The following is a 25,124-nucleotide window of genomic DNA, read 5'->3' on the forward strand; positions in this document are numbered from 1 at the left end:
CCTCCGGCGGGCTCATGCGCCCGCTCGGCCCGCTCCTCTCCACTCCCGCTCCAGACTTTATCTCCAGCCCTTTTAGATCAATGTTCTCCATTCTCAGCCTGGGTCTCTTTACCTTTTCCCTCTCCAGCTGTAGAGCTCCACACACAGAGAGAGAAAGTGGGCTCGACTCTCCCTCCCCTCCTCTTCTCTTCCGACCCACTCCGCTGGTCCTCCCCGGCAGACGGAGCAGACCTCCGGGAAGGCAGCGTGGCTTTTTACGCTCCCTGCGTGTGTGAATGGGAAGCAGCGGCGTGTCGGAGTGATGGAGACTCTACCTTCATAGTTGGAACTTATTTTTAAAATCTCTAAAAGTGGGAGACTGAGTTCCTGTGCATTTGTTCTGGGATTTTCTATCTTTCTTTCTTTTTCTTTTACCTGTTTTCTTCCTGTTTTGGACATCCTTGCCCAGCCGGGGGACCAGGGTCATTTTCCAGGGGAGGAGAGGTCTCTCCTCTTTTTTTCCCCCAACTCAACACCCGTTTTTGGGTTTTTTATTCTCGTTTTATTTCTACTGACAGCTCGAGTCTGTGAAGGGTTAGAACAATCCCCGCAGGAGCATCTGGATTGGGTCTGTTTCTGTGCCATCCCTGACTCAGAGGGACCGCAGCGGCGCGGCATGGAGCCGGCTTTGGGTGGATGTACTGACGGTGTTTGGAGGAAGCTGCCGCGGCGGAGGAGGAGGAGGACGGCGGCTGCGTACCTGCTGCTGCTCTGCTGGCTGCTGGGAGCGCACAGCAGCGCGCACGGTGAGAGGGAGGAAGGGTGCAATGTGTCTGATGGCTGCCTGCATCCCGCAGTGCGTGTACGCGCGTGTGTGCGTGTGTGATTGGAGGTTATAATTCTGCTGTTTGCGGCTGCTGAAATGAGACTGAAGACCGGACCCCCGGCCGGTGGAACCGGGCTGTGCTGGTTTAACTGGTTGAACTGGGTTTTCAGGGGTTTAACTGGTTGAACTGGGTTAAACCTGGGTTTAACTGGTTTAACTGGTTGAACTGGGTTAATTGGTTGAACTGGGTTTTCAGGGTTTAATTGGGTTTAATTGGGTTGAACTGGTTTAACTGGGCTTGTCTTCTCTTTGGGCTGCATCAGTTTTACTGAACGTTTGTATCTGTATGCATCACAGAATGTTTCACAGCTTTACAGGCTCCATGGTTCTGTTAAACCAGACTAAACTTGGGTCCATGGTTCTGTTAAACCAGATTAAACTTGGGTCCATGGTTCTGTTAAACCAGACTAAACTTGGGTCCATGGTTCTGTTAAACCAGACTAAACTTGGGTCCATGGTTCTGTTAAACCAGACTAAACTTGGGTCCATGGTTCTGTTAAACCAGATTAAACTTGGGTCCAGTTGGTCTGCTGAGGTGTTTGGCTGATGCTGTCAGTGTTTCAGCCTTATTTTGGTTCACCGGTTTGTCACACAGGAGTGAGGCAGGAGCTCCAGTTATCAGGTTCTGCTGGTTCTGCTGGCCTGTACCAGCTCCAGTTTGGTTCTGCTGGCCTGTACCAGCTCCAGTTTGGTTCTGCTGGTTCTGTTGGCCTGTACCAGCTCCGGTTTGGTTCTGCTGGTTCTGTTGGCCTGTACCAGCTCCGGTTTGGTTCTGCTGGTTCTGCTGGCCTGTACCAGCTCCGGTTTGGTTCTGCTGGTTCTGCTGGCCTGTACCAGCTCCAGTTTGGTTCTGCTGGTTCTGTTGGCCTGTACCAGCTCCGGTTTGGTTCTGCTGGTTCTGTTGGCCTGTACCAGCTCCGGTTTGGTTCTGCTGGTTCTGCTGGCCTGTACCAGCTCCGGTTTGGTTCTGCTGGTTCTGCTGGCCTGTACCAGCTCCGGTTTGGTTCTGCTGGCCTGTACCAGCTCCGGTTTGGTTCTGCTGGCCTGTACCAGCTCCAGTTTGGTTCTGCTGGTTCTGTTGGCCTGTACCAGCTTTTATTGCAGCTCTTTTTTAGTTCTTCAGTTTTTGGTTTTCTGCATATTTTATTGATTTTAAAAATAAATAGATTACTGGAGGTGACATTAAAGACAAAAACAGAGAAAATAATAATAATAATAATAATAATAATAATAATAATAATAATCCTGAAACATATTAGTTCAAATGGAACTGCTTCACACAAGGGTCGTAATCCTTAACATGTTCTTTTTTTAAATAATGTTGTATTTGGGCATCTTAGGAGGGAATCTTCCATTATTCCTGTATAAATAAAGTACATTTACATCATATCTGCTCAGGTTTACAGTTTTTCTCCTTAAGGTGTCGTTGGGTTTGGGTTCTTTCATAGATATAAATGCCATAAAGGCCAGTTTGACTTCCTCCATCTTCAGTGCTGGTGTCTCTGGCAGCAAGTGGAGCTCATGCTATCAGTTTAATGCGTATGTAGTCAGAGATAATGTGCAAGTGTGGGCAAAATGACACGAAAACACAACGTTAGCAGCTCATTGGAGTGAGGTTTTAATTGAATCTGTGGTCCAAACATCCATAAACATACTGAAGAAGCGTGTAGGACAGAGGTGACATTGAGGCTTTGTCGTATGATTTCAGTTATCGAACAGATCCGAGAGATGCTGGAGCGACTCGCTCCCTCTCTGAGCCCCCCCCGATGTCAATAAATCATGCTCCAACTCTTCAATTAAGCTAATTGATGGTAAGAGTTAGCACACACGTGCACACACGTGCACACACGTGCACGGACGGATCAGCTGAGCGCTGGCGTTTCTGTGTGAGTGTGCTGCAGCTCAGCCATAAAACTGAATATTTTCCACAGCATTTATCTGTCAGCATGTGCCAAACAAGCCCAGAAAAAAAGCCTCTCCGGCCTGATTCAGAGCACCTGAGTCCTGCTCACTTTACCTGGAGGAGCCAGCAGGTGGTCCCACTGATTACTTCCTGCTTTTTACCTGATGCACAGTCCCAGGGTAACCAGTGGGGGGTCCCAGGCTGGATTGAAAAGGCTGACCACCTGCACCCTGATCATTATCTTTTAAGGCATTCGGTCAAAAGGAGGAGAAAGTTTACGATTTAGGGTGTGAAGCAAAGGGACCGTCAAAGGTTTATCCTCAAGATGGGGTTGCAAATTAGCCATCTGGCTATAAACCTTTTTATGTATTCACATCTGCAAGTTTTGTCATGGCCTTTGCCATGTCATGTTTGTAACAATGTGCACTGCATTGTCCCTGCCAAATAAACTACAAAAAAAAAAAAAAAAAAAAAAGATTAATCAGAGTCTGAAGCTATTTTAAGGATATTCCCAAAGTTCTTTAATGGAAAATGACTTTCTGTTGTTTTTAGGCAAGGCAATTTTATCTGTAGAGTACAATTCAAAGTGCTTTACAGCTACATAAAATCACAAGAAGGCAATAAAAAAATAAAATAAAATAAAAATAGTGAATAAACATTCGCTATGTACAAATCTACAGGATGAAGAGTTAGATTTGATTTGCTTATTTTTATTTTATTCTATTCTATTTGCTTGTTTTTACTACTTTAATTGTTTTCATATATTTTACTGTATGCTGCTGCAACAAAACAATTTCCCAAATTGGGATGAATAAAGTATTTATCTATCTATCTATCTATCTATCTATCTATCTATCTATCTATCTATCTATCTATCTATCTATCTAAAAACATGAAAAATAATAATTGATTAATTAATTTAAAAGTGAAGAGTGCAGATGAAACACTTTCTTTAGGATGCATTGTTGGTGCTAACTGTACCAAACCTTTAAATGAAGTCTATCCAGTCCTTCATCATGTGTTTTATGCCTGGTGGTGGCTCATAAATGTTTATATTTTAGGGTACGGCAGTCTGGGGGGCAATTGCCTTGCCTGGATGAAAGGTATCTAATGCCATAAAGCCATAAAGATGCTGTGTTTCCCTCAGGTTGCTGCCTGTATTTATGCTGATGCTGATGGAGGGTTTGGTGGCTTCTTCTTTTTCCTGGAAGCAACCAGCAGGCTGGGTGAACCCCAGAGTTTGCTTTCAGCTCCACAAAGAGACTTTCACAATAATCGCTTGTTTCCATCTTTTTTTCCTCGTCATACATCTTCTTATTCATCCTCTGTCTGCTCAGTGTTGGGATTATAAGAAAAGAGTTTTAGTCTTTCTGCGTTAAGCTCCTGAGATTAGGCACAATTGATCTTAACAGTGCCAGAGCCTCCTCCCTGTTCCTGAGAATTTATTTATAATTTAGCTGTTCCTAAAACACTTATTAAATGGTTCCATATTCCAGATCCTTTTGCTTTTCACTTTGCATCCAGGTGCTGCCTCACAGCTTCAGCCCAGGAAGCTGAAGCTCTGATTAAATCTGCTTTCATTCAAAGTTTTCTGGAGAGATTTTAAACATTTTAGAGTTGACTGACACCCTGGCTAATGATGCTAATAATATACTTCCAACGTTAATAAGCTTTCTGCAGACAGATCAGTCTCTGAAACGTCCTGTGGACATTTCAAAGCTGGAATCTGTCTTATTTTGTAAAGTGAAAGAACTTATTTTTTAGCCCAAACGATCCAGGATAGTAAAAACTGCCCAAGTAGTCTCAGCTTTTAGTTTTATCGGTATCGTACTGAGGTTGCTGAGCAGTTTTAGGACTTCTCCCACAGGCTTTGGGCTTTTCTTTGAAGAAATGCTCATGCCTTTTTGTTTCAGAAACAATGTTGGGGTGAAGCATCGTATTTCAGATTAGGCAAGGCATCTTTATTTATATAAAGCATTTCATCCCACAGGCAACTCAATGTGCTTTACATAAAGACAAGACATTTCGAAGAACAGCATAAAGCAGCATAAAAACAAGCGATTTAAAGAGGATAAAAATTAAAACACAGTAAAAGCAATCAAAGGAGAGGGGGGAAAGAAAAATATAAACTCAGCCATAAGCACACGGAAAGAGAAATGTTTTTAACCTGGATTTAAAAGTGCTTCCAGTTGAAGCACTATTTATTTTTTAAACCCCAGCCAACTAGCCGGACTACCGTCATCAACACCAAAACGAGGCTGGAACTCTGCTCACAGGACGCAGCAGGGGGTAAGAAGATGTTCAGAAATGATGCTGCTGATATGGGATGTTACACAGCTTCATGTCAGAAGAGGCGAACTGTCCCTTTAAAGGCCGGTCTGTGAACATATTATCTGGCATTAAAGCGGTCCCGTGCCTCGTATGACCCATATTTGGAACTGAACGCACTAACCTGTCGGCTCAGAAAGCAGCTTTAATTCTAGAAGCTTTTTTCTATCCAGAGGAAACATTCTCAGAAGTCTAAATTCCTTGTTTTTCATGTTATCTCTTTAAGATTGAGGATCCGCTTCCTGTTGTGTGGGAGGTGTTTGTTTTTTTGTTTGTTTGTTTGTTTGTTTTATTCAGTCACACAGTAAACAACAAATGTGTTCAGTACAATCACAGCATTTTTTAAGTGACTGAAAAGGCCTACAGGCTGAAGCGTAATGCTTATATTTAAGCCTGTCCTGTTGAACAAAATTAACCTATATTTTTACAAATACTAAAGTAAGTAAAAAGTAAAAAAATAAAATAATAATAACAAAAATAAATAATAATAATAATAATGATAATAATAATAATAATAATAATAATAATAATAATAATAATAATAATAATAATATAATAATAATAAAAAATAATAGTAAAAAGAGAAAAAACAGAATTGCATCCAATAAAGTAAAAAAAAATAGAAGAATAATGAAGCAAAATCAGAAATAAACACAAAATCCTTCACAAATTATAAATACTTGTAGCCCTCAAAAATTATTTTAGAAACCATCCTTTTGAAAACCAAAAATGCACGACGATTTCTTACATTTCTATTAGCATGATTCCATAATGAGGTGGAAGCAGGTGTTCTCGGGGTGACCACCTCCCGTCTGCTCATGCAGCAGCATCTTTCATACCTTTCTGCCACACTGATCCATTTCAGCTTTAAATTAAAAAAGATGAAAGCTCCTCTCTGATCAATAGGTCCTGAACTGCAGAGGCTCCGTTCTTCTATCAGTGATAAGTTATTGATCTGCTGCTGATGAGGAGGAGGCCGGTGATCAAACAGGGCCAAATGCTGCTGGAAATAATTTCTAATTTTTCTGCTGATATCAAAATATTGATTATGAGACAGAAGAGCGGCGGCACAGAACCATCTTCATTCCATCAGTCAGCTAATGGGATTAATCACTGTGATCAGCTCCTGATCCACCGGACGAAATGATGGATGACTGTCTCTGAGTCTGAATTAGGGCTGGGCAACGATTAAAACTTTTAATCTAATTAATCACATGATTTCCCTGATTAATCACGATTAATCGCATTTGTATGCAAAATCCAAAAATGAATCCAAAAGTAGTGTATAGCTTTTAGTATTTAGCTTTATTTTAAATGTGCTGCCATATGAATGAAAGTGCCATAACATTTGTTGTGCAAACACACTTTTAACATCAGCATCTTTCTGTAGTTTTTATGTAGAAGCCTCGCTCCACTGTCTGTTTCCTTGAATGACTTGCTGCTATCAGTTGTGTGTTTTGCCTTTAAGTGATATTTTAGACTGGAACTACTACGCTGAGAAGACAATTCAACTTGGCTGTAAATGCAGGAGTTTTTAAGAAAAATTTATTTTGAAATACGTGCTTTTATGTTGAAACAAGTAAAACAGGAAGTAGCGCCGGTTAGCTCCGTGAGCTTCATACAGGCTGTGTTCGAAACCGCATACTTCTCCTACTTCTCCTACTTCTCCTACTACTCCTACTACTCATACTAACTTTCTGAGTTAGTATGCGAGTTTGAGTAAGCAGAAGTTCCCGGATGCATACTAGATTGGCCGAAATGTTGGGTATGCATCATGAGGTTACTACTCATACTCAAACTACCCAAGATGCAACGTAACGTGACGTCGCCGATCGTCATTTCCTGTCAAAACAGCAGTTTCAAGCTAGCTACTACGAGGGTAGGTTCACTTCCTGTTTTCAAAATAAAAGCACCAATTGTATGGTAATGGCTTTCCCTATGATAAAAGGCAACGGGTATTTTATTTTGTGAAAATAACCGGAAGTGCGTTGCTCACTGCGGCTAGCTTTAGTAGCGCCGAATTCGTGGGAACAAAATTGTAAACAGCCGGTATTTTGTCAGGTTTTCAACACGTTGGGGATCTAAACGACTACTTTCTCACCTGAAAATGTTTCAAATGTTGCTAAAGTTTACAGAGTTTAGAGCTTAAGAGAAATCAGCTTCAGGCCGGCTGATTTCGGCTCGGGCAGGAGCGAAATGCATTGTGGGTAAACGCTCTGCATACTGTCTGATCGATGAGTATGCAGTATGCGGTTTCGAACACAGCCACAGAGACCGAGGAGCACCTGTAGCGGTGATGTTAGCTGCTAGTTTATCTTTATTTTATTACTCCATGCTTCGTGGTGTTTGCTGTAACTGTGTGAATGTGATGCATTCAACAGACTTTTACAATAATAAAACCTGCGTTAATGCTCGATAAAATATTTATCGGCATTAAATAAATAACGAGTTAACTCGCCCAGCCTTAGTCTGAACACAACATTATCGTTGAATTTTTCAATAGCGTTGGTTTTATTATCAAATCTCCCAAAACGTGCGTTGGTTTAAAATCCCCAAAAGATGTTAAAGCAGCGTAAGATGCCGGTATCACAGCAACTGTCCGTTATCTTTGTTCCAAGGCTTGTAGTAGTAGGAGCTGCTCTGAGTGAATATCCTGAGCGTGAAACGGTAGTTTGTCGTTTTTTTTATGGTACATGACATCTTTTCCCAGCCGAAAAGGTAAACCTGACAAATACAGCAGGTTGTATCAGCGAGGTAATGATCCATAGGGCTGTACCAGGGTTAGAAAGCTACTCTTTTAACATAACAATCTCACTGAGATGCTGAATGTCTGCTGTTTAAGGAAAGCATTCACTGAAAGAACACGATGTTGCAAACTCATCTCAAGAGTCTTCAACAGTTTTATCCATCAGCAACAAAGAAACTCCGAACGCAGGAAGACAACCAGCGAAGGAAAACAAGCCGAGCTTAATTTAATCACATTAAAGCTAAAAGCTGTTGGCAGTGAAACCTTTCCTTTAATAAGCAGAGCTGAATAATAAAGTCAGAGACAATCCATTAGATGCACAGCAGGCTTTTAACAACAAGCCGATGCTCATTTACACCCCCAACCACTCTCCCCTCCACCTTTCTCTCCATTAATTGTGTATGAAAGAGAAAATATAGTTCCTCAATAATTACTCATGTTGTGACTCTGTTTCCCTTTCAACAAGTTTTCTTTTATACCGACATGCTGAAACCATTTTCTTATTGTTTTATTGGTGTTAGTTCCCGAGTTGGAATTTATTACATTTTCAGAACATCATAATCTCTCACATTGCTGTTTTTTTCAAGATGGATGAAAAATGGTTCTGCGCACACAAATCAGTCCTGTTCCTAGGGTCGGGCGATATAACGATAGCTATCCAGGAATAACTTTTCCTCCACAGAGATATGAAACATGGTCGATATACCTTCGATAGATTACATTCGTCCGTCTTTTGACAGACAACACGAACAGCCAATGACAACGAGAGTTGTGGAAAAAGGGTGGAACGCCCTCTCCGGGTTGGGAGTGAGATCCTTCCCCAAGTGGAGGAGTTCAAGTATCTCGGGGTCTTGTTCACGAGTGAGGGACGAATGGAGCGGGAGGTTGACAGACGTGGTGAAGAAGGAGCTGAGCCAGAAGGCGAAGCTCTACATTTACCGGTTAATCTACGTCCCTACCCTCACCTGTGGTCACGAGCTGTGGGTAGTGACCGAAAGAACGAGATCGCGAATACAAGGGGCCGAAATGGGATTCCTCCACAGGGTGTCTGGGCTCTCCCTTAGAGATAGGGTGAGAAGCTCGGTCATCCGGGAGGGGCTCTGGTTAGGATGCCTCCCTGGTGAGGTGTTCTGGGCACGTCCCACTGGGAGGAGACCCAGGACACGTTGGAGAGACTATGGCCTCTCCAACGTGCTGTTGGACTTTGGCTGTGTTCGAAACCGCATACTTCTCCTACTTCTCCTACTACTCCTACTACTCATACTAACTTTTTGAGTTAGTATGCGAGTTTGAGTAAGCGAGAAGTTCCCGGATGCATACTAGATTCTCTGAAATGTTGGGTATGCATCATGAGGTTACTACTCATACTCAAACTACCCAAGATGCAACGTAATGTGACGTCGCCGATTGTCATTTCCTGTCAAAACGGCAGTTTCAAGCTAGCTACAACGAGGGTAGGTTCACTTCCTGTTTTCAAAACAAAAGCACCAATTGTATGGTAATGGCTTTCCCTATGATAAAAGGCAACGGGTATTTTATTTTGTGAAAATAACAGGAAGTGCGTTGCTCACTGCGGCTAGCTTTAGTAGCGCCGAATTCGTGGGAACAAAATTGTAAACAGCCGGTATTTTGTCAGGTTTTCAACACGTTGGGGATCTAAACGACTACTTTCTCACCTGAAAATGTTTCAAATGTTGCTAAAGTTTACAGAGTTTAGAGCTTAAGGGAAATCAGCTTCAGGCCGGCTGATTTCGGCTCGGGCAGGAGCGAAATGCATTGTGGGTAAACGCTCTGCATACTGTCTGATCGATGAGTGTGCAGTATGGAAGTATGTAGTATGTAGTATGTAGTATGTAGTATGTAGTATGCAGTATGCAGTATGTAGTATGTAGTATGCAGTATGTAGTATGTAGTATGTAGTATGCAGTATGTAGTATGTAGTATGTAGTATGTAGTATGGAAGTATGTAGTATGTAGTATGTAGTATGCAGTATGCAGTATGTAGTATGTAGTATGGAAGTATGGAAGTATGAAGTATGTAGTATGCAGTATGTAGTATGCAGTATGTAGTATGTAGTATGCAGTATGTAGTATGTAGTATGTAGTATGCAGTATGTAGTATGTAGTATGGAAGTATGTAGTATGTAGTATGCAGTATGGAAGTATGCAGTATGCAGTATGTAGTATGTAGTATGGAAGTATGTAGTATGTAGTATGCAGTATGTAGTATGTAGTATGGAAGTATGTAGTATGTAGTATGCAGTATGGAAGTATGCAGTATGCAGTATGTAGTATGTAGTATGGAAGTATGTAGTATGTAGTATGTAGTATAGAAGTATGTAGTATGCAGTATGCAGTATGCAGTATGTAGTATGTAGTATGGAAGTATGTAGTATGTAGTATGCAGTATGCAGTATGCAGTATGTAGTATGCGGTTTCGAACACAGCCTATGTTTTCCTTACAGGGTTTGAATTAATGTAAATTACTAGTCATGTGTTCAAAGAAAGCGTGAACTTAAGAAAGATGAATTAAATGAATTAAAAGTAATCTTGATTACTTCCAAATGTTAAAGCTATGGTAGGTAATCCTAGAGAGCTAGCAAGAGAGCTAGCAAGATTCGAAAGTGTCCACTCCTCTAAGCTCCACCCCCCCCCTCCCCATTCCGTCAGTGCTTCATCCAAAGCCGGTGGAACCGCATGCGCACATGGAGCAGGGAGCCGGCAGAGGGGGGCGTAGGCAGAAAGCAGAGGCATCTGATTGGTTTTTTGTAGGCGACCAATCCGAGATCAGCGTCCCGCTGATCTCGGATTGGTCAGCTTTTTCTCAGTCCTGCAGCTGCCACAGAGGTCTGATTATTTTCGTCCCTTTTTCTAAATACATCTTGTATAGATTTCTCTCAGGATAGACGGACCATTTCACCCAGTATTACAAAATGTGTTTCTGAACAGGATTACCAACCATGTCTTTAAATCAAAGCTTATCTTGAGCGTTTGAAGCTTTGGATTGTTGCAAAAATGATATATTTCAGCCCTAACCGTCATCATTTTCCGTTCCTTACTAAGTAATATTATCACCTAAACCCAAAAAGGAAGTGACAAAGTGCTAAAGTATAAATAAAAGTAGTCCTGTGTTGGGCTCAAAGCATTAAATCTCGGGATCTTAATGGCGACTTGTTGATCTGAACTTGCTGGTGTTGAGTTACAAGGCGCTCTGAACCTGTTACTCTGCCTTTAGCTCCAGCTCTGTTCCCCCCCGACTGTTCTTAACAAATGAAGTGTGAGGGACTGAGGTCTGTGAGCTTTATTGCTCGGCCGAGTGAAAAACACTCCCCGTGTCAGATCGCAGCCAGAAGCGCCGGATTAATAAGGCGGACGAGTGAAAACAAGGCGTTAGCCGCCGCCCTGCTCACTTTAATTTGGTTTTTACGCTCCAGCAGCGTGGTCAGAACGTCGTTAACCACTCTGAGAATACAGCACAGAACAGAACATTCCTGCGAGTTGGTTCAGCAGAGCTTCATCTGTCAGCAGTGGACCTGAGGCTAAATCACTGAGTGGGCTCATTACAAAGGAAGAAACGTGATGCAAATATGATATCAACAAAACAAATCTTTAAACCGGCCCGAGCTCGGGTCGCCTGGGGTGTGAGTTATTCACTTTCTTTATTTTACAAACAAAACCCCATGTTTCGTCTTCCATCAAAGCTGAATATTTTGGCCAATTAATCTTTGAAAAAAGAAAGTTTTATTTCACGCGTTCACAACAGGAGCTGCGTGCACGTCCAGGGCAACGTGCACGGCTCAGATTCCCGTCCAAAGACACTTAGATTTATTCACCGACCGTCCTCCACAGGAGCCACGGGCACTTTGAAGGTAACACCTTCACATTATCCAAATATGATGAATGTTGCAGTGACAGAAAGCAGATGAAAGATTTGTAAGGAGCACTTAATTATACGAACAGCTGCAGGTTAGTTTCCTCCCGTTTGTGATTGATAACAATAGTTCAGGAAACACTGAAGAGTCTCAGTCATCCAGGTCTTGGTAATCATAAGATTATTGCTATTTTATTGATGACTCTCTTAATATGTGATGCAGTTGCTGTTGTGAAGCACTTTGGTCAGCTGAGGTTGTTTTAATGTGCTATATAAATACATGTTTTAATTGAATTGAATTGAATAAGAGCTTGAATAAGGGCAAGTTGGACGTCTTGGATCTCGAAGATGTTTCACTTCTCATCCGAAAGGCTTCTTCTTTAGTTCTGAACTGGATGGTGGGGAGCATCATTTTATACCACATTTTATAGACCAAACTGCTAATCCAACTTATTAAAGAGTAAAAGCATCATTTTTAGTCTTTGAACATGAGATATGTTCAGATAGTTGACCTCATCATGACATCATTAAGTCAAAGGAAGATCATTTGTAAGTTAGGACCCATTCAGACCAGAGCTGTGATCTGTTCCGGGGCCACATGGCTCTGAAAGGATCGGATTATTGGCTAAATTACAATCAGACTGAGTTATTAAAGGGTAATTCTCCTTGAATATCTGGCGGTGAATGAATGGGATCAGAGGCACAAAGCGTGTCATACCCCGGTGTGATAGGTGGCGCTGTACCCATTCCAGCTGTTGCTAATAGAGCCACTTCCTGTTGACCTCTTCACCACCAACAACAACAACAAACTCAGGCATTGGAGAAAGATGGAGAACGCAGAGCCAGATGAAGCTACGTCCCTCTACATTTGCTCTGTGATGAGCTGCTTGTTGCACAAACTCGATGCCCAACGGAGCATTCTCCATCGCGTTGTTTGTTTCTTTCTGACGGCGACAACAACAGGAATATCGTCTCCTTTGACTTCCGGGTCACGACCCCGGGAAAACATCTGGAGCATGCGCAGAACGCAAAGTCTGATTCACCACGTGCTTCAGCGTCTACGAGCAGGTTTAGAGTGACTTTCAACCCAGTTATCTCGGGGTCTGAATCCCATCCGATCCAGTTCTTAGTCAGATTAAGGTGTCTACATGCACTTAATAACTCAGTCTGATTGTAATTTAGCCAATAATCCGATCCTTTCAGTGCCGTGTGATCCCGCTGAGTGGGTGTTTCATACAGGCTTAGCCACTTATATTTTATTAGCATAATAAGGGAATGTCAAACAATGCTAAGAATGTAAGTTTGTGATTCTAAAAGTACAGAAAAAGCCACAAGAGTGAAAGATGTGGTCACAGGCTGCTCGATTTCCCCCTCCTGAACACCACTTAGTTCGACTAGATGTTATAAAACACAAGTTATTCCAGGATTATCGAATGGACCGGTCTCTCCTGTGAGAATAAACATAACAAAGGAAGCACTGCAGCTCTTTTTCTTAGCATTAAGAGAATTCCACCAGCTCCAACCATGACAGCACTGATACTTCAAGCTGGAAGCTGCAACTGTGGAGGAGTAAGAACAGACGAACGAGAGGATTAAGGAGAAAAACTAAAGACTAGGGCTGAACGAGTTAACTCGTTATTTATTTAACGCCGACAAATATTTTATCGCGCATTAACGCAGGTTTTATCATTTATTTTATTATTGTAAAAGTCTGTTGCTCACAGGCTTTTATTTTGTAAAAGTCTGTTGCTCACAGGCTTTTATTCTGTAAAAGTCTGCTGCTGTGGAACAGGAAAAGAAAGTAATCGGCGGATCCACCAAACATGGAGAAGGGTACGGAACTTTTACTCGGCCATTTTCATGTTAAAGTTCTTCCAGACGGCGGAGTCGACAGAACCAAAGTCATCTGTAAACACTGCCAAGTTGAACTGTCTTCTCAGCGTAGTAGTTCCAGTCTAAAATATCACTTAAAGGCAAAACACACAACTGATAGCAGCAAGTCATTCAAGGAAACAGACAGTGGAGCGAGGCTTCTACATAAAAACTACAGAAAGATGCTGATGTTAAAAGTGTGTTTGCACAACAAATGTTATGGCACTTTCATTCATATGGCAGCACATTTAAAATAAAGCTAAATGCTAAAAGCTATACACTACTTTTGGATTCATTTTTGGATTTTTGTTTGTAAGATTCAGGTGAATGAGTTGGTTCTGCTCCACAGGATTCAGACAGTAAAGGGAGTAAAGATGGACTGAAGGTGTTTTAGGTGTGAGGTTTCAGAGGTTTGGTGCTTGAACAGCTGCTGAAAGTGATGCTGGCGAGAACAGTTAAATCAGTGAGTGACATTACTGCACCTTTCATAATAGAATATAAATAATTTACCGGCTAACCACCCCCCGTGTTTTCAGTGCAGATAGAAAGCAGCACGAGCAGGTATGTGCGGCTCCGACCTGCTTTCAGGAGGCTTTTGTTCAGCAGAGATATTTATGTGTTTTTAATTCAATGTTTTCCTTTACGTGCATTTATAGCCCCAAAGCCTCGGCGTGTATTCTAATTAAGTCTCCGTGTTTCTCTTTCTGCATTATTCAGGACACAACAAAGCAACAGCGCGGGCCTGTGAGTAATTCACAGAAAGATTATTTGTCTGGGCTCCAAACATTAGCGCTTCATTTACGTCTCAGCCGTCTCTATTTAACATCAGCGGCTCGGCTCTGACACTCATGCATTATTCATTTTGGGAACCTGCGCTACCTGCTGGAGGAGCGCTGCGTCTCCTTCACCTTTAAATCCTCCTCATTAATGCTCAGGCAGCCTCTTACATTAATTAGTTTAGTGTTTTTCCTTCTCGCTGCTTTTTGTTGTGGCTGTTGTTTTGCTTTGTGAGGCCAGAAATAAGGCAAACAAGTGAAAATTTTATGCAGAATTTTGGCAGTTTGATGATTGTATGGGAAACCTGCGTGATCAGTGTCTGGTTTTGCTTCCATGTTGTGTGTTTATTGGTGTTTTACTGTAGTTTCTGCTTCACTTTGTGAGAAAGAGACGCCTACTTAAAGAGACGCTAAGTTTAAAACCTATCTCCTGTGTTCAGATAGCACAGTTTTCTGTGCTGTAGCCAGTTTTAATGGGCGTTCTTCTATAGTTTCTGAGGAAGCATTGAAGGGAGGATCGTGTTTGTTTGACTGGAAGGTTCAAAAATCAATACTCAAGTTTGTCAGGCCCTCTTTAAGACTTCCTGCATACACAAACAAACACAAACAAACACAAACAAACACAAACAAACACAAACAAACACACTCTGAAGCAGCTTTACAACCTCAAGGCCAAAATTAATATTTTAGTTTTGACTTCAGTTGATATTTAGAGTAAATATAAAAGCCTGGTGACCGTCAGTCCACAACCAGCATTTTATCCATAAAAAAACAACGTGATCGACCAAATTCTTAACGATCAATCATCAATTAGTCGATGAATCATGCCCATCCCTAATGTGGATGTTATCATACCTGCACTTCTATGTTCTGAACATATTTAACGCAGCAGAAATTCAGTTAAATTATTTTGTTGGTGCCTTCAGTGCTCCACAGTATTAAAAATATTGTTTTAGTAACAGAATCGGGACCTCCAGGGTTAAATAGCCTATCTCACTACAAACAGCCCAGTAGTGACCTGGACCGTTGCCACATCTGTTGTCAGACATGCCCAGCTGCTCCTGCGGGGAGTTAAGATATGATAATTGAAGGTTTAGAGGCTGGAAACTGCTCTCAGGGAAAAATAGGAGCTGATGTCTTATATTATATGTTATAGTGGGATAGCATAGTGTTAAATGGGCTGCCGTTCTGTCGGCTTTCACTTACAAGACGACGGAATAAAGTCACTTATGCATTCAATGGATTCCTAAAGCAGCTTGGGCTTTTATTGTGACCCTAGCTGCAGGTTGCATGGAGTGAACTATCAGCATTGGTGACAGATGCAGTTCTCAGCTGCATTCAAGGGGAATATCAATACATTCTGGGATATTTCTCTGGTATTTGTTCCAGGCTCGGTGTGTCTGTCGTGCTCTTTGGTTTCACAAAGCCAGCTCCACACTAATGGTTCTACCAGTCTGGTGTGAAAGAAGTCGACCGGCTTGCACATGGCCAACATCTCCAGGCTTTGACCTTTTATCGCCATGCATCAGCGCAAAATCTCACTGCTCACGTCCGAATGGGAACAAACCACTATAGCTGGTTCAGCATCCCCTGAAATGGATGGAACACCAGGACATTAACGGGTTTAGGGACATAGATCAGAACAGCAGTCTCTCACTCAGAGGTGGGTAGTAACAAGTTACATTTAAATAATTATACTTCTAGGAGTCGTTTTAAATCTCTATACTTTTTACTTTTCCTTGAGTAGATGTGTGCAGCAGAAACTGTCCTCTTACTCCGCTACATTAGGCTACAATGAGCTGGTTACTTTTCTTCTTACCTCTTTGGTATTCTACGCCTCATTATTTTTATCCCCCCGCGTGCGCCTCATTTTAATGTTTTATTCTTACAGGGAGAGAGACTGTGTTCGAAACCGCATACTACATACTGCATACTACATACTACATACTACATACTGCATACTGCATACTGCATACTGCATACTGCATACTACATACTACATACTGCATACTGCATACTACATACTACGTACTTGCATACTGCATAATCATCGACCTGACAGTATGCAGAGCGTTTACCCACAATGCATTTCGCTCCTACCCGAGCCAAAATCAGCCGGCCTGAAGCTGATTTCTCTTAAACTCTAAACTCTGTAAACTTTAGCAACATTTGAAACATTTTCAGGTGAGAAAGTAGTCGTTTAGATCCCCAACGTGTTGAAAACCTGACAAAATACCGGCTGTTTACAATTTTGTTCCCACGAATTCGGTGCTACTAAAGCTAGCCGCAGTGAGCAACGCACTTCCAGTTTCCACTTCCGGTTATTTTCACAAAATAAAATACCCGTTGCCTTTTATCATAGGGAAAGCCATTACGATACAATTGGTGCTTTTGTTTTGAAAACAGGAAGTGAACCTACCCTCGTTGTAGCTAGCTTGAAACTGCCGTTTTGACAGGAAATGACGATCGGCGACGTCATGTTACGTTGCATCTTGGGTAGTTTGAGTATGAGTAGTAACCTCATGATGCATACCCAACATTTCAGAGAATCTAGTATGCATCCAGGAACTTCTCGCTTACTAAAACTCGCACACTAACTCAGAAAGTTAGGAGGAGTAGTAGGAGAAGTAGGCGGTTTCGAACACAGCCAGAGACTTCCGCCAAAGGCTCTACCACCTGACTGTGTTCCACCAATCAGACGCAGCCATGCAGTCTGGTCACGTGACCATACTCAATCTCAGCGGCGGGACGGGTTAGCTTTAGCATTAGCAGTCGTAGCAAACAAAGAAAGAAACAGATGAAAAATGTCAGAACCAACGGTGGGAAATGAAGACGCAGACGAGGCCTCATACTGAAAGCATGTTTACCTTACAAAGAGTGAGAAACAGCAGCTACATTATGTGTCTTCTGTGTCAACCAAAACAAACGCACATTTCAGCAGAAACTCAACATCTAACTTCAGGAAACATGTAGCGCTAAGTTTCCTAAACTCGTTTTTCCCCCCATGGATAGGTGAATGTTTGTTTTTTAGGTTACATATGGGTTACATATGTTTTAAACATTTCCTAAGTCTCTTTTATTTATTATTGAAGTTCTTGAATTTACCTGGATTATTTTTAATTTAAGCTACTTTGTAATTAATTAATTCATTTTAATTTATTTAATCAATTGGATGAACTCTAATTGGCCTAAAGATGATTATTTAGTATTTTTGTCTGTCTGATTGAATGCTTGTGTTAACAAATAAATCAGACGTTACTCAACAGTTACTCAGTACTTGAGGAGTTTTTTCACCTTTTTTACTCTTACTCAAGTAATTATTTGGATGAATACTATTTACTTTTACTTGAGTCATATTATTCTGAAGTAACAGTACTTTTACTTTAGTACAATTTTCGTTTGCTCTGCCCACCTTTGCTCTCACCTGACCCGTTAACTGGAGGTGAGAGGGCAGCGTGGCCCCCATGTGGCTGCAGAGACTCAACAGTGCATCTGTATCACAGTGCTGAGTCGCTTTTAAAGTATAATTTATATAAATCTCATTGTCCTGGAGTCCCATTGTGCTGTAAACAAACAGGGCAATTCAGCCGCTGCGGTCTCAAGATGACAAACAGTCGGCCATGTTTGGCTTGAATCCAGAAGAATCCAGAAGCATCGCTTCCTGTGCAGCGCCGTGGCCCTCGCCAGATGAGATGAATCGGCAACTGCAGCAGTATCCTCTCATAAATATTCATTCGGCGAGGCGTGGCAGCACATAAGCAAGCCAGGAAAACTCCAGGAAACCCGCTGAACCCTAAACACTCACCGAGCACGTCGAGCCCCCCCCCCACGCCGCCCAGCACCACAGGACAGCCAGCTGGATTTATAGCCACTTATAAAGATTAGTGATGCGTCCCGCATGCAGCATTCTCTCACACACACACAGAAATGGCCGTCTCACAGACTGAACTGTCAGATGAAACCTTGTATCTACATCCTTCAGCTGCACCAGTTTACCTGCTCAAATTTCTCAGTTCTTCGTGTTAAAAAATAATCACAACAGAGAAATTTGTCTGGCTTATTTTGTTGTAAAGTCCAACTTCAATCTCCTGCTTCATTCCATTTGTTGACTATCATTATGTGGTTAAAGGGACAGTTCGCCTCTTTTGACATGAAGCTGTGTAACATCCCATATCAGCAGCATCATTTCTGAACATCTTCTTACCCCCTGCTGCGTCCTGTGAGCAGAGTTCCAGCCTCGTTTTGGTGCTGATGAAGGTAGTCCGGCTAGTTGGCTGGGGTTTAAAACATAAAGCGTTTTGCTTCTCAGAACAATATGCGTTCAACAGAGTAATACATTTGCATCACAAAATGGTTCTCCAGGAAAAAGTCAGACCTCACAATCTCTTGGACCTATTTTCTTTCCCTTCGTATCACTGCCTGCTGCCGACAGCCGCGCCTGTTACGCTGTTTGCTGCTCGCTCTGCACAGCAGGCAGTGATACGAAGGGAGAGAGATTGTGAGGTCTGACTTTTTTCTGGATGAACCATTTTGAAGCCTCAGTAGTTGACTGGTAGAAGCACCTGTCAATCAAAGTCACAAACAACCAATAATTATGTGCGAAGATGGTAAAATTCCCCCAAAGCTACGATATCATCGCAGGCCGATTGGTCCGTACTTTCTGTGGTTGGAGCAACAATCTTTTCTTGCAATTATGATCTAATAAAAATCCAGCTGCTTCACATGGAAAGATATTTGAAAGGATTGTGGGTTTTTCAGAGGCTAAACGGTTTCTGTGCATCACATTTACATGGTAAAAGTTTCCTGCTTTTGAACGCATATTGTTCTGAGAAGCAAAACGCTTTATTTTTTAAACCCCAGCCAACTAGCCGGACTACCTTCATCAACACCAAAACGAGGCTGGAACTCTGCTCACAGGACGCAGCAGGGGGTAAAGCCTGATTTATGGTCGCCGACAGAGAGCCTCCCGGAGACGCTCTCCTATCTATCAGTCGAGGTGACGGAGACTCGCGGAGACCGCAAGGGTTGTGATTGGTCGGCTAACAACATCATTTCCTGAATCCCTTTCCCGGTTTAGCTCCTTCCTCTCAGAACAACAACACCACCATTTCTGAAAGAGTTTACTGTGTGCCGGTCAACATTTGGTCAGAATTATTTGCATTTCAACATCAATAAGCTCCAACTCCACCAACAGTCTTTCTCTCTCGGTCGCCATCGTTCTCTGTGAGGAGTGGAACGGAGCCGGAAGGTGAACAACCAATCAACCACTTTCACCATGGACGTCGCCAGATTGGGTCGTCTAACGTAGCGCCGCCTGCTGATCGGGAGGTGAACTGCCTTGGGTATCCGACATCCCGACGGAGAACTGCGAAAGGTTTTAAAGCCTCTTCGTGACCACGGAGACGGATTGACGGATGGCGACGGAGAAGCATACCGAGGCCTTAAGTCAATGTTCATAAATGATGTTGCTAATATGGGATGTCATACAGCTTCATGTCAAAAGAGGCGAACTGTCCCTTTAAGTCATAGAGCTGTGACCCTCCTTTTTTCTTTTAAACTAACACCTAAATTAGACGGCATGAGAAAAAAGAAATGATTGTTCGTCTGAACAAAATGTTTGAATCAGACTGACTGAATAGTGTTCAACAAAATTAAATTCAGTGGCTCCAGAAACAGTGAAATTTAAAATAAAAACGAAATTATAAAGAGCTTATCAAGCTTGGCTGTTTCCATAGAAACAGAAGTAAGGTAGCACGTTGCTAATTAAAGGAAGCAACTCAATTGGAGAAAATCAAACTTCTTAATATCAGATCCCCCCCCCGCATGGGCACACGTAACTGGGCTGAATTGAATGTTTTTCTCATACAGTCCACAGCGACATGCCATCAGACACACGCCAAAGCAAAAGTAAGAGGACAGTTTCTGCTGCACAAATCTACTCAAGTAAAAGTAAAAAGTATAGAGATTTAAAACTATTCTAGAAGTTTAATGTTTTCAGAAACTTACTCATGTAAATGTAACTCGTTACTGCCCACCTCAGGCCTTAATAGGTTGGTTTCTCGGTTGGTTTCCTTAGCTAGGAAACTGTTTTTGAATTGGCTCTACATGAATGAATTGGATTATTTTGTAAATAATTATGATTACAATGAATTGAATTCCAATTGGCTTGAATTGGACTTTATTATTTAATTGCCTTGAGATGACATTTGTTGTATTTGGCGCCATATAAATAAAAATGAATTGAACAGAGTGAGGAGGCGGGGGCAGTTGGATGTGCTGAAACAGGGAGGGCCGCTGTCTTTTTGTACCCTTAAACAGATCAGTAAAGTTTTCACTTTTCAGGGATGTCAGTTATTCAACCACAACTACATATTCTGTCTGTGTAACCTTGAGAAAGAAGGTCCTGCTTCCCTGAATTACTGCATGAGAAGAATTAGATGTGTTTTACTTCTGTGCTGTGACCCCATGCTATGACATTGATAGTGTTGGACCGTCCCTCTGCAGGACATCACACGTGTCTTTGGGGTGTTTTCATGGACATGAACTGAAGGGGATGCCTGACATGAAGGAGGGAGGACGATTTAATGCAAGCTTTGAGTCATAGTTGATCTAATTACACAAAAAGAACTACATATCAGTGTGAAGGTCATTTCCATAAACCAGACCCGGTGATTTGGTACCCCTGGCTTCCAACCACGACCACATTAAGGCAAGGCAATTTTATTTATAGAGCACAATTCATACACAAGGCAATTCAAAGTGCTTCACAGCTACATAAAATCACAAAAAGGCAATAAAACCATTAAAAAGAAATAAAAAAATAATACAAATAAAAATAATAATATTAATTAAAAAACAAACAAAAAAAAAAAACATTAAAATAATAATTTATTAATTAATTTAAAAGTGAAGAGTGCAGATAAAATACTTTCAGGTGTCATATGCACAGCTAAATAGAACTGTTTTCAGCCTGGATTTAAACATTGTCAGAGTTGAGGCCTGTCTCACATCTTCTGGAAGACTGTTCCAGATGTTAGGAGCATAAAACTGAAACGCAGCCTCACCTTGTTTAGTCCTGACTCTGGGCCCCAGCAGGAGACCCCTCCCTGAGGCAGGAGACCCCTCCCTGAGGTTCTCAGAGCCCGAGTTGGTTCATATGGCTCTAACATGTCAGAGAAGTACTTTGGTGGAAATACAGCTATTAAAGCTGGAGATGCAGCCTGTGTGGCATCACTGCGTCAGCCAACTCAAACCCCCGTCAATCTTCATCATGTGCCGGGACGTGTCGGGGAGGTCGGGACCTTCAGAAAGCCGGTCTCTGTGCTTAAAGCCGGAGAATCTCCGCTGACCTGGAAAACTTTTTCATTTCGGTTTGTTTCACCAGAACTCAACTTCTGAGAAGTGTCACATCAGCTTTAGCATCTGCAGCCGGACGCGCAGAGTCACTGCAGTGGGCAGCCTGCAGCCACATCACTGGCCTTTTCTGCTTGTGATGATGTTCATTTTCCTCCCGGAGCCGTGATGCCGAAGCTGCGTGTGCATGAGGATGTGACAGCCCGGCTGCAGGATGACACACTCCTGACATAACAGCATTAACAGCATTCCTGTGAATGCCAGCGTGTTGTTTGACCTCGGAGCTGAGCCAACTTATAATGGATGACAGGAGGTTTGGAGACGCTGTGAGATGCTGCCAAAAACAAAAAAACACAGATGTGTTAACAGATAATCCAACAACATACTTCTTTTAGGTTCAAAATACTTGATTTAAAACAACAAACAGATATTTTCTCTGTGTCTTTGGTCTGCTTGTGGTATAATTTGAGCTTCTCTGTACTGCTTCTTATCAGGGCTGGGCGAGTTAACTCGTTATTATTGCGTTAACTATTTAACTATTTAACTATTTAACTATTTAACGCCGATAAATATTTTATCATGCATTAACGCATTAAAATAAAGATAAACTAGCAGGTAACATCACCGCTACAGGTGCTCCTCGGTCTCTGTGTGAAGCTCACGGAGCTAACCGCCGCTACTTCCTGTTTTACTTGTTTCAACATAAAAGCTCGTATTTCAAAATAAATTTTAAAAAAATAAAAAAATCCTGCATTTACAGCTAAGTTGAATTGTCTTCTCACCGTAGTAGTTCCAGTCTAAAATATCACTTAAAGGCAAAACACACAACTGATCCATCTATCTATCTATCTATCTATCTATCTATCTATCTATCTATCTATCTATCTATCTATCTATCTATCTATCTATCTATCCATCCATCTGGTTGACCCCTACATCGGGGTTATAATTACTTTAACCTTTTTAATAGTAACGTTTTTTGTCCTACATTCGCTCCGCCTCCGCATCAGAGTCCACTTGCCCACCGTGTCGGATCCCATCCGGATCCCATCCGGACCCGTGCACACCATCCCTGAACACACTGCTGGTGTCCAACACGCTGAACAGAAGTTGGACTGAGTGCCAGTGACGCTCTTCCTTTGGTTCCCCAGCTGTGCTGCCTCCCTCTGATCCAGTCAGCTCCTTGTGTTTGTCATTATATCGTGTTTGTTCTTCCCAATACTTTTTTATTTCACGGTGTAAAGAACATCGCAGCCTTTGGGAGATCCCAACAGGGATGGCTGTACTCTGCTTTTGATCTGGAAGGAGTAATTGTGTATTTTAAACACAGCTACGCTGCTGTGCTCAGAGAGCAGCTTGCAGTGACTCTGCTCCCTCCTCATCATCATGTTTTGGCTCTGATTCAGATTTTTTTTTAGTCCAGATTGCTTTTAATTGCGTCTCCTACAGTAAGCTGAACACCTCCCTCTGCTGCACTCATTCATATTCAGCAAACCTCCTTTATCTTTTCAAGTCATTTCATTTTGCACGCAGACATTTATTAAAGCTCTTTTCCATTTCCTCCTCGGCTGCTGTGAGGAACGTTTTTCATCCAACATCTCTGTCATTTAAATCCCATTAGAAATAAAGGTAACACACAGATTCCAGCGCTTTGTCTTGTTAAGATACCGAAACCTCTAAAAGTCCACTTTAATGTCAGGAATTTGAGCCTGAATTGTTCATTATTTACTAGGGCTGGGCAAGTTAACTCGTTATTATCGCGTTAGCGCATAAATTATTTAAAAATAAATATAAATTATATAAAATATAAATATAAATGATATAAAACATAAATATAAATTTATATAAATGAATATTTTATCGCGCATTAACGCATTTTTTATTTATTTATTTATTTTATTTAAAAAAAAAAACATTTTGGGGGGCTTTTGTGCCTTTAATGGATAGGAAAGTTCAGAGAGACAGGAAGCAGGGGGCAGAGAGAGGGGGAACAACACGCAGCACAGGGCCGTCTGATGCAGGACTCAAACTTTTACTTTTATTATTGTAAAAGTCTGTTGCTCACAGGCTTTTATTTTGTAAAAGTCTGTTGCTCACAGGCTTTTATTTTGTAAAAGTCTGCTGCTGTGGAACAGGAAAAGAAAGTAATCGGCGGATCCACCAAACATGGAGAAGGGTACGGAACTTTTACTCGGCCATTTTCATTTTAAAGTTCTTCCAGACGGCGGAGTCGACAGAACCAAAGTCATCTGCAAACACTGCCAAGTTGAATTGTCTTCTCAGCGTAGTAGTTCCAGTCTAAAATATCACTTAAAGGCAAAACACACAACTGATAGCAGCAAGTCATTCAAGGAAACAGACAGTGGAGCGAGGCTTCTACATAAAAACTACAGAGAGATGCTGATGTTAAAAGTGTGTTTGCACAACAAATGTTATGGCACTTTCATTCATATGGCAGCACATTTAAAATAAAGCTAAATGCTAAAAGCTATACGCTACTTTTGGATTCATTTTTGGATTCTGCGTACAAATGAGATTAATCGTGATTAATCAGGGAAATCATGTGATTAATTAGATTAAATGTTTTTAGCGTTTCCCAGCCTAATATTTACACTAACAGGGAGTCGTGGACATCGTCCTCTCTTCTGAGGCAGTCTGTTGGTTTGGCTCTGACAGATTGGACGGTCTAACAAGCTTTTCCATCCTCCCACTCCAACATCTGGCTGGCTGCCGTCCAGACTCTGGTTCATCGAGACCTTCGCAGCAGGTGACAAAGACGCTGCCAGCGCCGGTAGCTGCTTTAACTCTTCATTATCCCGGAGGAGGTCGGCGGATATACGGTTCATATATAATGTGTTGATTTTTCAAGAAGCTTTTTCTTTCCACCACAATGAAAATACTTTCAAAGAGTTCCTCATGTTCTCTGAGGTAAAAGCCTTCAAAAACAACGCTTACGCAATGCTGCTGTAGAAAGGTGTTGATTGGTGAATAAATCATCAGATGAAGAAGATGAAGAGACTGACTTTCTTCAAAACAACACAGGAAACAAACAGCTACATTTATTATGTTTTAGTCACATCATTTAATCTTTCTGTAATCATTCTCTTCAAATACCTGTTTGGATAATCACCACCAATAACGGTTTGATTCATTAAATTATACTAATCAGCACATTAATTAGCATCTTCTGTTGCACTTTTGGTTAACAGGCTTCTGCTTCGTGTTGGACTTGATAGAAGAAAATTAAATGAGCAAAAACTAACTGGATTGGTGCATTATTAACATGACCTCTGCCATGACTGAACAGACACATCTTCTCTGGGAACGACCCTCCTCTTAACATAAGGCCAAATCACTCCGGGAACATGGACCGTTGCATGCGGGCATTCATACCAACAGACTTCTCTTCA

At 41.8% G+C, this 25,124-nt stretch overlaps 1 protein-coding gene across 1 annotated transcript in view; it reads left to right on the top strand.

Annotated features, from left to right (window-relative positions):
- Positions 1-212: 212 nt before the first annotated feature.
- The window catches only part of dcc (DCC netrin 1 receptor), a 368,701-nt gene continuing 343,789 nt past the window's right edge, over positions 213-25,124 (top strand). The window contains exon 1 of the mRNA XM_075455474.1: positions 213-785. Within this exon, the coding sequence (XP_075311589.1) occupies positions 656-785 (130 nt within the window). The 5' untranslated portion in view covers positions 213-655. The remainder of the gene's footprint in view (positions 786-25,124) is intronic.

Source organism: Odontesthes bonariensis, chromosome 22, assembly GCF_027942865.1.
Source record: "Odontesthes bonariensis isolate fOdoBon6 chromosome 22, fOdoBon6.hap1, whole genome shotgun sequence".
Taxonomy (NCBI): Eukaryota; Metazoa; Chordata; class Actinopteri; order Atheriniformes; family Atherinopsidae; genus Odontesthes; species Odontesthes bonariensis.